General features: G+C 47.8%; 1 protein-coding gene across 1 annotated transcript in view; it reads left to right on the top strand.

Moving 5' to 3' along the window:
• Positions 1-9,768, top strand: part of SRGAP2 (SLIT-ROBO Rho GTPase activating protein 2) — a gene marked incomplete at its 5' end in the record, with an annotated part of 35,603 nt that extends 25,835 nt beyond the window's left edge. The window contains 4 exons of the mRNA XM_010150644.1: positions 3,396-3,576; positions 3,997-4,143; positions 6,242-6,569; positions 9,385-9,768. Of these exons, the coding sequence (XP_010148946.1) occupies positions 3,396-3,576; positions 3,997-4,143; positions 6,242-6,569; positions 9,385-9,768 (1,040 nt within the window). The remainder of the gene's footprint in view (positions 1-3,395; positions 3,577-3,996; positions 4,144-6,241; positions 6,570-9,384) is intronic.
• Positions 9,769-13,570: the final 3,802 nt, after the last annotated feature.

The raw sequence follows: 13,570 nt of genomic DNA, 5'->3' as shown, positions 1-13,570 counted from the left end.
AACGCTGATCCCCAGAACACTGACCAGCAGGTAGAGCAGACTGACCAAAACAGGGCAGAACACGGGATTATTCTTGGGTTTTGGCCCTTAAAATTGTCTATGCAAGTTCTGCCATGGTTTTACTTGTGATGGTGTCGGTTGTAAAGGTGGGAAGAAGGTAGGATTCCCTTAAAATTAGGTGTTACCTTTTTTGAGCTGGTCTCTAGCAGTTTACTCAATGGCCCTGCTCCTGCGCTGCTTTTTACTCTCTGCTCCAGGAGTTGCCTAACAAACCTTTCCCCTGGCCTTGCTGTGCCCTGGCTGGCTTTGCGGTGTTCACACACCAAGAACTAAATGAACAGTGTTGAGCACTGCTAGAAATGCTAGAAAATCAGTTCTCCCTCGTCAGGGGCGAGCGCTGTCACAGCGACTCCTCACTAGAATTACTGGGAGGAAACTCAAAGGGTATGGGAAGGAAAGAGGAGTTTGCTCTCCTGAACAGTGTTCTTTCTGAGAAGTGTTAGGTGTTTAAACACACAGGAAAAAGTGTCCTTTTGGAGTTGGTACCTAAAAAGGGAGCAGTTTCACTGCCATGATGAAGGAAAGGCTAACTCATCCGCATGTGCAAGGCCTGGGAACAAGTCTGCAGGCTGAAACACCATGGGGTGTTCTTGCGTTGTTCCCATGTGGGATTTTTTAGGTCGCTCGTGTAGCTGCGAGGGCACGATAATGGCATCGTGAGCAGTGGGAGATTAGGCAAGGACACTGGTTTGCAGCCTCTGGAAGTAGATTGCGTGGGGCCCCTGAGCAAGGTGAAACTTGGAGGCGTTTTGGACGGAGTTGTGCAGCTTACATGGAATATTCCATAGGAAGCATTTGCGAGGGAGTGTTTGGCACTGAAGCAGAGGATGGAGCTGGGCCTCTGTTTCTTTGAGGGAGCAGCAAGGTCTGGTTAACCAGGGAGTCTCACACCTTCTAATTGAGCTGTGCAGCGTCACATTCGGGCGTACTCGGCAGAAGAGCAGCACACGACTCCGACTCGGTGGGACAGAGGCTCTTCTTGCTCCGTCAGTCTTTAGATATGACCAAGCACTTGCTCCTTTAGCCCTTCCATGAACCTGGCACTAGTCCTCCCGAAGCAAAGCTGTCATCCCAGCCGCCTTCGCTGAGGGAAGGGATCGGTTTGGGGAAGGGGGAGAGGTCGCGTTTTGCAAGCCGTCCGGGCTGTTGACGGCCTTGCTTGCACGAGTGAGTGGTCTCTGGTTTGAGACAGGCATCAGAGGTCAGCGATGCTGAAAGCCAAGCAGCTCCTGTGTTCAGTAAATTGTGTGTGTGAGTGGAAAGACTTTCAACTGCTGCTTTCCTGCACAGGCTGTCAGACTGGCAGGGGTAATTGTTTGGCTTAGCCTTATTGCTCTTTATTCACACAGCTTTCTTCTCTGAGCATAAGTATAGTAGGAAAAAGCTACTGGAAATTAGAGTCTAAAATCACTTCTCTGGACAAAAGCCAGAGTCCTAAAAAGCAAATTGGAAACATAAGAAACCTGAGTGCTGCACTCGTCTGGAACAATAAACACTTCTTAATGAAACAGATGGAATTCACGAAACCACGCTCCCATCCCCTTCGAAAACGAAGGGGGACACCAAAAACCAGCGTTATCCTCTTTTAGTGCCATGAAGAAGCTGGCTCCGGAGGCAAAACGAGCAGGAGGAAAGAAGGAGCCGCAGCCAGATAAGTGTGCTTTGGGGAGTCTGGAGCGAGGCGGCTGTCGCAGGCGGCAAACGCGGGCCGGGCTGTTCTCACCCTTGCGAATCTCTCGCTGGTTGGCGAGGGCCGGTAACGGGATTCGAGCGAGGCTGACCACAGGCTCACCCAAAACGTGTGATTTGCCAGGCCTCTGGGCTGTCTGGTTTAGTAACGGAGCAATTAATTGTCAGGGGGGTCGATCTAGCAGATCCTGTTGCTAAATGCCCTCCACAACTCAGTGCCTTTGTCCCTCCGGATGCTGGTGGGGCTTTTTGGGCGGGAGGATGCTTCTGCTCTGCTCTCAGACCAGCCGACGAGACGGCGGTACTGCAGCGTCACCTCGCTCAGACGGACTTACACCATCTATTTTTCTCAAGCCCAGCTACTATCTTTCCTGCCTGTGGGCAGCCTTGGAGACCTAACTCTTGAGGATACGCTCTCCCAAGGAATAAGCAGAAAGTCTGTGGCTCATGTTTGACCTTCCAGGCCTTTTTGGCTGGCTCTTGCCCTGCAGAAACTTCCCATGGTGCAGAGGAGATCTCTCTTTGAAATGGCATGTCCAGGAAGAGGAACCACAGATCTCTTTCTCCGGGAAAGAACTCCATTTCTATGGACCACTGGGCTATGTTAAAGCTCCTTTAAAGTAATTAGAGGCTGAAGTCCACTGGGACTGTGGGGTTGAGCTCATCTCTGTTCCCACGATTCCTGCCTAGAATTGGGACCTGGCTTAATAGATATTTAGGCTCAACCAGCAGCAGATTTTTTCAGAGTCTTAGAAATAATCCATGTGAATTTCATATTGATTATCCTGAGTGTCTTAAATGCCCGTATTGTCACCCTGTATAATACCAGAGTCCTGCAGGGACCTGGATCAGTGGCTGGTTATGGACACAGCACGGCTGTAGCCCTGTGAGCTTTCCGAGTCGGAGCAGCCGGATTTGGAGCATGTCGTGCCGCCCCAGCGCGGTGCCGCTGTGCTCACCGTGCACACTGCAGCCCGGCTGCACGGAGCCCGGGGGAGCCGCCTGCTCTCCTGATCCCTGCACAGACCATGGCGGTGGCAGCAGTGAATGTTTTCGTTAGCTTCCATGACAGCTCAATGAATAGCACAGCCTCCCATGGTGCCAGAATCCGGTCTCCTGGGTCAGGTGAACCTCACAGGCAGCAGAAATTTCCTTCTGAATAGATGCTTTATTTCTGAAGCAGCTTGGAATCGGAGGACGTTTCCCTCCCTAAATGCTAATAGCAGCTCCTGCCTGCCTGCCCAGAAGGTTTAGTTTAGCTGCCTTTAAGAAAGCTTTCTGTAGGCAGGTTTTTGTCTGGAATGTGCCTGATTGCTGCCCAGCTTGGAAATGTTTCTTTTATTTTAATGAGACACTGATTTTGCCATTGCCACTTCCATCTTTGTACACTTGAATGGGTAAGTGGGTTTATGACTTGGGAAACAGAAATGTGTCCACCACGTGGAGATTAGGTAAATGCTGAAGTTGCAACATCCTCGTGTTATAGGGGTTCCCTTCTGAATCTCACTGCTTCAACCCTCTGCTGCCTTCAGAAGCAACACTTTATCCTCTTCCATGCTCTCGTCATGTTTGATGGTGGGTTTAAACTGTTGAATACTGAGCCCAAGTGTTTAGTGAATTATTGTTTATTCCCTTCTATCTCCTAGAGTGTGAGCCCATAGAAGCGATAGCGAAGTTCGACTACATTGGCAGGACTGCACGAGAGCTGTCCTTTAAAAAAGGAGCTTCTCTCTTACTCTATCAGCGGGCCTCAGATGACTGGTGGGAGGGACGCCACAATGGAATTGACGGCCTTATTCCTCATCAGTATATCGTCGTCCAAGACACGTATGTTACTCTTTAAGCCCATCTGCAAGATGGGCTTGCTTAAAACTCCGCTGTGGAATGGAGGGTTTGTGTCAGGGTGTTGGCACGAGGTGGGGAGAGTTCATCCTTCGGCCGGCCCTGCAAGAAGGGAGTCCCCTTGAAACAAGCAGAGCTCCGCAGAGGCGTAGGTGTCCACCTATGTGGAGGCACGATACAAAATTGGTTCTGGTGCTGCCAGCCTGCTAAAGATGCAGAGCTGGGAACTCCAGGCTGCTCACAGAAACCAGGCGCTATCCTTTGTAAGAAACATAACGATTTTTAAGAGAAAGATGCTAGCACAGTGCTGTTGTCCTGTCTGTATGTTCATACACGGTGCTGTGTTTGAAATTCAGCGCTGTTGGTCCTGTTTTGGTGGTGATTTCCTTCCCTCCTCCTTCCTAGTGAGGATGGTGTCTCTGAAAGATCCAGTCCGAAGTCTGAAATAGAAATAAATTCTGAGCCACCGGAAGAAAAGGTGACTGCTAGAGCTGGTGCCAGTTGCCCAAGCGGGGGTCACGTCGCAGATATTTACCTTGCAAACATCAACAAGTAAGAACAGCCTTGCCTTATTTTACGTAACTGTAAAGATTTTGGTGATGAGTCCAGTAAAATATCTCCTTTCCTGGGAAAGGTTAACTGATGAGCTGAATTCTCCGCTTCCTCCTCTCCTAACACGTTCGCATTTTGCTGTCCTCTCTCTCTGTCACCAGTGTGGTCAGTGCTCATTTAAAATCCTGCTGGCTTCTTTTCCCTATCCCTAAGGTGCCATCTGTTCCCATTGTCCCAAATATGTCCTATTTTACCAGCTAAGCACAGGGAGAGAGCGAGGGGAATAGCAACGTTGGTTCTTGTAAGCCTGTGTTGCCATTCCTCGTTATGTTGTGTGATTTGTTATGTCTCGTTTACATCTAACATGTTTCATTTTATGGGATGGCAGACGATTTCTCCAGAAACTAGTGTCACATTTTGTGCTAAACAACATACCTTAAGTCCCACCATCTGGCACTGCCCATAACATTCCCCCGTTTCCCCAGCACTTCTCACCTTAGGTTACTAACCATATGCTTGCAGTGAGACAACACACCTCCCTGCTGCTCTAACTTTACCTCCTCGACCAGAAATTGTTACCTCGGTCGACACTCAATAAAAAACCTGGGAAATTAAGCTAGTAACAGACTATTCTTGAGCTGTTATTTCATTGTTCTAATGCAGACTTATCCCCCATATCTTTCTGATTATTTTCTTCGTATTTAAAAATCCCACATCTCTATTGTGCAGTGAAGGCATTAATAGGGTAATTATGGCTTTGAGTGTGGATATTTTTAACCTTCAGTTAATTCAACAGAATGTAGTCTGTAAAGGCATTAACGGAAATGCCCTTTTTAAAGGTTTGGACCTGCTGATGTCCTGCACAGAGCCTGGTCCTTAGTTTACGGGAGTTGGCAGAGCTTCGTTGATACCGGTGAAGCTGTGTTCATCTGCATCAGCTCGGGATCTGGGCTTTCTTTTATGGTGGTTATTGTCTGAGCCAATGCAGTATGCCATTCTGCCAGCTTCGGAAAGATACGTGTAAGGAAGGGAGCTATGTCGGAGCTTCACCATCTGCTGGCATGGGTAGCGTTGTGTGTCGTGTTTTTAAGCAGCCTGGGTAATGTCCACTCCAGGGGTTTTTTTTCCCTTTACTAGGGAAACTGATATTTAGCAATAGTAGCATAAGACTCATTTTGTTGTTTTTTCTTTAGGAATGAATCTTCTGACCTATGTGTGAACAGACTTGGGCAAAATTAAATCAGATGGTTTCGCAATGACAGTTGTGCCACCCACTGAATTATTATTTGGATGCCAAAATCCTACTGGAGTTAACACTTTCTTGCAGTTATTCATGGGGCTGGTGCTATATATAAATGGATCCTTCTCTGTATAATGGATGCCAAGCTTCAGACCTATGGCATAAAGTATTCTGCTGCATTGGCCTTCGTACGATTTGAGTGGAATCGTGCTGTCAGACCACATGGTGCTGGGGTAGAAACTAAATTGTTTGGACCAGCTCATCCCTTTGACATCATCTGTTGTATTTCTGTAGCCTGACATACATAATGCCTCATGGTCCTGCTAAAGCAATGACAAAGAAACCTCTGTTACCACCAGCAGACATTGGAAATGATCGTTAACCCCAAACTACGGGGTTCTTTGCTTGCCAATCTCTGAAAATAACCACTTGATGCCTTGGGCCGGGAGCTTAGTAGACTTATACTGTGTCCTCCAGTCAAAAATTGTAGCTCTGCTCTTCTAATGTAATAAAAACACATCATCAAAACCTGTCGATGGCACGGAGGGTTTGTTGGTTTTTTTTTTGTTCAAATACAAATTCTTTGCCTCTTGACCAATTTAACAACGTTCCATCCAAGGTTTCTGGTTTTGCTGAATGTGCACAGCTGCCAGAAGCTCAGCCTTGGTGTTAGAAGTGTTAAACTGGGGTGCCTTACAGTTTCACTGTTTCACAAAGCCTCCTAAAAGCCTGGGTGTATTTGTAATCTGGATATCTTTGTCTCTCCCCGTTGTCCACTGTGTTGTTTTGGGGGGGTATCTTCAAATTTCAGCTACGTGTACCTGCTTGTATTGACTTGTTTTGCTTTTGTGACTGAAGGCAAAGAAAGAAACCAGAGTCAGGCAGCATCAGAAGAGCCTTCCGTCAAAGTGACAGCCACGGACTAGGTAGTTCAATGGCAGAACCAGCCTCCCCAGGAGCCATAGCCGGTTCCAGACCCTCATCTCAGCCCATTATGAGCCAAAGTCTTCCCAAGGAGGTTCCAGATAAATGCTCCATCAGTGGCCACGGCAGCCTCAATTCTATCAGCCGACACTCGTCTCTGAAGAACAGGATAGACAGCCCGCAGATCCGGAAAACGGTGACAGCAGGGAGGTCCAAGAGCTTCAACAACCATCGGCCGATGGACCCTGAAGTTATTGCACAGGTAAACGGGACTGCTTTGCCCCAAAGATTTGGTTTGGAAACTTGAAGGTTGTTGGATACAATGAGCTGTTTTAAGGTGAAGTCTGATTTAATCTTGCATCCCCTCCCTTCTCGCAGTCCAGTATTAACTTACTCCACAGCCTGAGTCTACTCTTTCAGCCTCGCTGTGTGTAAGTCACTGAGGCTCCTTTCATGAGTGAAGATAAACACTCAGGTCCTTCCTCCATAAAAACTTGGCCCTGTTCATTATTCAGAACTTTGTTTCAACAATAAAAACGTCCCTTTTGGAAAGCTGCACAGATTCCAAAGCTGTCAGCAAAAAATTAAGCAATCTTAACTTCAAGGCATGAGCAAAGTGAAGGATTTAGTGTCGATTTAACATTCTCCTGTCAGTTGTGCAGACTTGCCTGTGGTTAGACATTGGAAGCACACGGAGTAGTACGGTCAAAAGCAGGCTGCTGAGCTGTACGGGGCTCACAGCGGCATCTTTATATACTTACAGGGTTTAGGGTGTGATTAGAAACCACCTTGGAACATAATACTGGACATAATACTGCTCGTTTTCATTGGCTGTTTATTTAGACAAGTGCCTTGAAGCGAAGGCAGGCTCCTGGTGCGTACGCAGCTGTGTTTTAACTTCGCAGAGAGCTCTGCTTCTGGGACTGACTCCACACACTGACCAGACAGCAAGGAAGCAGTCGTCCCCAATTCCTCCTGCGCAGCTTAAAGGGAAAGGTGTTCTTAGTATGCCACGGCAGCGACTGCTGTTAACAACCGCACGTGGTGCCTTTGCATCCCCGTGCGTCTGGGCTTGCACGAGTAGGACAGAAAACAGTTGAAAGTCAGGCTTAGATTGGAGCAGGTGACCACTCCTAATGGGATGAGTGATGTCAATGTCACAGCTTTCCCTCCTCCACCAAGGATCTTCCCTTTCTCCCACTCCAAGCTGATAGATGTGCCTGCACACGTATGCCTATACCAACTGGTTTCAGTATGCGATGGGTCTGTCTAAAGCCAAGGAATGCTTGGGGCTCCGATTACAAAGCCAGCCCTGGGAGACCTGACTCCTCTGCCTGCTTCAGGAGTTTGTGGGTTTCTGAAGAGCTGGGGAAAGATGTGTGGAAATTAAACATCATTTTAGTGACAAAAGAGCAAGAGCAATTCATAAATAAGGTCCAGATAAAAATCCAATACCTACTCTGATGGAAAGCTGTATTTTGCCATTATGAAGAACTTTAGCCCGTTTATTCCAGTGGAATTATAATATCTGGTTCTTGTTGTCTTCATATTTCATTGTTCTTCCAGGGTTTTGGTTGACATAAATCAGTTTCTTTGTTTTTTCAATTAAGCTCTAACTGAAGTTGTCCTGTCTCCTCTTCATGCCAGAACCTTAACTCCATTGTTTTCACTGGAGAAGAGTCTGGGAGAAAAAGAAAAGAGGAGGGAGGGAAAAAAAAGAAAGCAAGGGGCAAGCTGTGTTAAATTAGTGTTTCTCTTTGCCCTGTGTCTGTTCAAACACCATCTAATCATTGTGCATCTTACGTGTTTCCCTGAACTTCCTAAGTAAAATCTGCCTGGCCTGGAGATAGACTCGGGGGTGTCAGATTTCTGTCTCTGGTTTCTTCCACCATTCCTTGACTGATTTACCTTCCCCACCCCCTGAAAAACCTCTGAGGAAGCTAAAAAGCTGTAGCCAAACTGTGAGTCACAGAAAGGCTGAGCTCTTGGCTCCCCAGTGAACTCTGTGCATCAGTGGGCTCTGCAGCACGGGCTGGAGCAAGCGTGTGGGTCCTGACACGGCCAACAATGAAGAGCCACGTTTTTATCTCAAAGCTCTCTGTATTCGTTAATAAGTGTAATATTTCTTCCCGTGCCTGGGGGTGGCTAAGAGAAAGCTTTGGGGGGACTTTTTCCAAGGGCAGGGAGTGACAGAACAAGGGGTGACAGGTTTAAACGGAAAGAGGGAGATTGAGATGGGACATCAGGAAGGAATTCTTCCCGCAGAGGGTGAGGAGGCACTGGGACAGGTTGCCCAGAGAAGCTGTGGATGCCCCATCCCTGGGAGTGTCCAAGGCCAGGCTGGATGAGGCTTGGAGCAACCTGGTCTAGTGGAAGGTGTCCCTGCCCATGGCAGGGGGGGGGACTGGGTGGGCTTTAAGGTCCCTTCCCACCCAACCCAGTCTGGGATTCGATAAGAGGAAGGACAAGTGCCATCTTGAATTTCTCTCTACGTTTCTGATATCTTCTGTGTTTTCTAAAACATTGGAATGTTGAGTCCTATGTAAAACCTTTCTGGGAAGGGGAGACGACTCAGACAGTAGGCAAACCAATGAGACAGCAAGAGCACCCAAGGATTTCAGAGTCGGGTTGTAGCCCACCAGCCAGTGTCAAAATCATCAATCCTCTTCGAGGGTTCTCACTCCTGAATCTCACCTGTCAAATAACGAACAAGAACTGGATCCTAATACTTCAAATCACGTGCCTCTTCTGTTTATTCCTGCATTTGGGGTTGCGCTCGCCTTTGAAGTCCAAGCAGCATCGGGACCAGTAAAGGACCAGATGAGCATCGGGAAGGCGTTACCAATTATTTTGCTCCCTGTAGATGGAAAACATTACGGAGTGTTGGCTTCAGTGTGTAATGCTGTGCAGCCCGGCCTGGTTTCGCTTTGACACCTAAAGGTCCTTGACCTGCCACTCGATGCGAGTGTTGGTGTTTACAGGCTGAAGAGAAATACAGCGTTCTCAAAGGCTGACTTTGATCTCTCTTTGCGCGTCTGGGTTCTGTTATTCACTCCGTTTCTCTTTTGTCTTCGCAGGATATCGAAGCTACTATGAACTCTGCTCTGAACGAGCTGCGCGAGCTGGAAAGGCAAAGCAGCGTCAAGCACACGCCAGATGTTGTCCTCGACACTCTGGAGCCTTTGAAAACGTCTCCGGTGGTGGCCCCCACCTCTGAACCTTCCAGCCCTCTGCACACTCAGATCCTCAAGGACACTGAACCAGCTTTCCAGCGCAGCGCCAGCACGGCCGGCGACATACCGTGCACCTTCAGGCCAGTCAAGTCGGTCAAAATGGCCACCCAGGTGAAACCTCCGGCGACTCGGCCCAAGCCTACGGTGTTCCCCAAAACGAACGCCGCGAGCCCTGGCGTCGCCTCCTCCGCCTCTCAGCAGCCTGCTGACAAGTCCTGTACTGTCTGACCCGCTCGATGCTGCTCTGTGGGTACAACCCTGTTGTTTCAGATGAAGAGACTCTGTTCAAGACATTAAAATTCCTATTTAACTCATTCTTGGACTTCTGCTGAAGGTTAGTGGTGAACTGCTGCTTGAGCACTTCCCGGGGGTGAACTCTAACGCCCTCATCCCACGTACCCGCGTCTCTGATGTTCGCCCGGCAGAGCCGTTCACGCCGCGCTTCGGGATCCGGTGTCGGGTCACTGTGAAGCGGAGGAGGAGAACACAAACAGCGATGCGTTGGGTCTTGGTTTCTACTTGATGCCTTGTCCAAGTGTTTGGCCACTGAAAGGAATATTTAGTGGCATCATGTTTTGAATACTGGTGTAGTGACTTATATATTCCGTGTTTCATTTATCGCAGGGAAACAATAGGATAGATTTTAGTCTGCTGCATGTTTTGGTGCCACTGGTTACGTGGAGCTTGGACATGCCTGTTTCTTGTGCATTATATTACTACGTTGCCCGCTGGTGCCATGGTGGTGAAGGGTCTGTCTCGACTTCCATCCCATCCTCTGGTTTTGTTTGTTTGCTCCCTCATTCCTCCCCCACCCGGGGCCAAAGCTCTTGGTCACCCAGCCTCATCCTTTAGTCGACACTTGTCATGAAAAATAGTTTACTCTGGAACACTCTTAGATTTTGTGGAGTTCTACGTAATATGTGTCTGTGCAAATATAAACAACATGTTCCTGAGGTTTAGGAGCATAAAGAAAGAGCCCGGTTGTTGCTTGCGGACAATCCAGCTGTTTTCCCCCTTTGCCCCCCCCAGACTGAAAACCAGCTTTATTGGTTTTCAGTGTCATTTTCAGCCCGTGGGCTGCCATGTGGCGTGTGGTCTCGGGAGACTGAATGTAACAACAAGTTAACTTTGGAAAACCAAGCGTGCCGGGATGGGAGTTCCTTTACTAACGCACACGTTCTCCTTTTGATCGCGCATCAGGATGGATCCTTACCGAATTCCCGCTGACAAGCACTGTCAAAACTTCAGTCGGAAGTTCTCAAGCCTTGTATCTTCTCCCTCTTTCTGGTTGCAAACGCTTCGGTCGCTGGCCGTGACCCGCTTTAGGGATCGCCGCTCTCATGGAGCGGGACGGGAAAGGCTGTGGGGACGGGGACGTGACGGCACGCAGCTCCTGGAGTGGCTTCCCTACGCGCTCGTTGGCAGACTGGCCTGGACTCGGCAGACGTGTGAATGAATCTGTCGTATTTGTGTTCCTGTGGCAGGCAGCTAACGCTCCAGCCGCTAGCAGGCTGCGTGAACTCTCTCATACCCTACGGAGAATTTTCCACAAGGCTAATGTTTATTTAATTTAAAAACATAAAGGCATGTGCCACTTCCAGCCCTGAAGAAGGATCTCTCAATCCTGCAGACTCTGGCTGACCCTCAGTTCACCTTCTTCCCAACCTTTTCCGGGATTTTAAAAATAAAAGCTGCACATCTTACATTTTCATCCAATAAATTCAGGCAAGGACAGGATAAGAAAAGTCCTTTTCCTCTCCCGTTTAGCTGAGTTTCTTTTAAATTTGTGGGTTTCTCACACTTTGCTTCCTTGTGACTGGGATGTCATTTTAATTGGCACTCAGTAATTAAAGAAGAAGCAAAACCTCACATTTCTAAGAACAGTTTCTTCCATGTACTTTTCTGATTGATCTAGGATGTTGCTCAGGGGAATGAACAGGGTTTCATGGTGTCCCTGTCCGTCCCCACACGCACACCCCCCCTCTGCAGAGTACTGTATCCGTGTTAACGATGGGTTTGAAAAGACCGGCTTTCTCTGTGCCCTAAATGAAGAACATAGGAAAATTGGGGAACAGGGGTAAGATTTCGGGGAGAACACTCCAATGATGCGTTTTCCCTTCGCTGATCTGTAGCAGCAGTTCCCCTCGGGAAGCACCACGGTACGTGTGTGACTGTCACTGGGCCTTACCCTGTTCCTCTCGCAGGGGAAGATCCCCAACCAACAGTGTGACCAGCGACCTTTGCTCTCAGGTTCTGATGGACTTCTACAACCAAGGAATCACTTGTTCTTTTGGGGAAAAATAGAATTAAACTTGTAATTTTTTGCTCAGGCAGAACTTTCTGGCATTTACTTTAAGGAGTTTCTGGTTTTGTTTTCTTTTTGGTCACAAACGGCCAAAGTTAATCTGTGTCAAGAGCAGGATCTCTGTAAATTTACTTCGACTCATTTGTAATGCCTTATTTTCGTTATATTTTTATGCCTAGCATTCATGTTTCTAAGAAAAAATGTCCAGTCACGCACAGCACATTTGGAGGAGACACTCTTTTCTGTCTTCGAGCTCTGAAGGATGGATGGAAGTGAAGAGAGAAAGACTTCAGGTTACTGTAACAGCGACTGTCTGTGAATTACTGTGCTTATCTCAGCATCCACAGCTCTGGGACAATCCTACCCTCAAGGGGGATAACCTGTACATTGAGCAACCCAACTGGAATTTTGGTGTGCACTGTGATTGACACTCACGCTTACAGCAAGCAATACGGCAGGCTGAAGATCGTCCTCCTTCCACGTGCTCCGGGTCTGGGCAGCCAGCAGAAAATTCACACGCGCACACATGGGAGAAGGGAGAAAAAAAAAGGAAACTTTCAGCTTGTCTGCTTCACTCTGTGAACGTACAAGGCCGAGAGAGCATTTGCCATGAGTGTTTTGTGAGCAGTCGTGGCAGGAGAGGCGGGAAGGAGAAACTGGACACGTCGGCATCGCGTGGGAGAGACCGGTGCAGCGTGGACAACGACACGGTGGTTTGCCTGGGGAGGTATCAAAGTTACTCATATCTTCCTATTCTGAAGAAATATTAGCTCTTCCATGGAGATTCTCTTTCATGACTTTTACGTAACGTTTGTGTCAAATATAAAGGCGAGAAGTGTTTGATAACTGGAAAAACGTGCGTCTGTTTGATAGTGCTTTGTACGAAAAAAGGGTTCTTGTTCCTCAGATTTTGGGTTGAACTAATCCAAAGCAAAACTTTTAAAATAAAACATGATTTTAGGTGATCAATTGTACCAGTTTCTGAAGCTCCAACCTTTTCCCTTTCGTTTCCCTCGTTGGGAATTTGAGCAGCGTGCTGTAACGACGGCGAAATTCCTGCCTCTTTGAGGTGATCCAAAGGCTCGCAGTTCCTAACCCGTCGATCTGCTCTTCGTGTCAAAGCGGTGGGACGTGGTCAAACCCTCTCACTATATCTGTGCTGGATCTTTTGTTGCAATGAAAGTGATTAAATAATTAGAGTGCACTGTGACAGCAGAAAACAAAATTGTTGTCAATGTATGTATTTTGATACCTGTTCACAAAGAGTCTTTGGGTTTCCTGTGACGAATACCTCATGTGTTGGGTTTTGGGGAGTTTGTGTTGATTTATTATTTTCTTTGTTAAGGCAAGATTGTTCTTGCACAAAAGTAGGTTAAGATAACCGAGTTCTCATAACGCTTATTTACCGAATCAAAAACGAGAGTTTGGCAAGAAGTTCCATCTGTTGCAGTTCCTCACCTTGCACTGGGTACGGGGCGAGCGGTCGCTCGCCGACGCTTGGAAGAGCTCTAGCAATACGAAGACGAAAGAGGTCGGTGCAGATGGAGTTTTGCTGCCTTATTTCTCCTCTTTCCTGTGTCAAAAACCTTGAATTCAGTGTATCATTGTATGGGTTTGGGGGTTTGTGAAGCATCTGAGAGATGTTCGATAGAAATGTCTGGAGTTAGCGCTTGCGATCCTTCCCCTACGTGTACCTAGTACACTGGAACGCTCTTGTCTCCTGAT

The sequence above is a fragment of the Eurypyga helias genome, unplaced genomic scaffold (genome assembly GCF_000690775.1).
Source record: "Eurypyga helias isolate BGI_N326 unplaced genomic scaffold, ASM69077v1 scaffold21374, whole genome shotgun sequence".
Classification (NCBI taxonomy): domain Eukaryota; kingdom Metazoa; phylum Chordata; class Aves; order Eurypygiformes; family Eurypygidae; genus Eurypyga; species Eurypyga helias.
The sequence above is the reverse complement of the archived record's forward strand: the minus strand, read 5'-3'. Positions and strand labels throughout refer to the sequence as shown.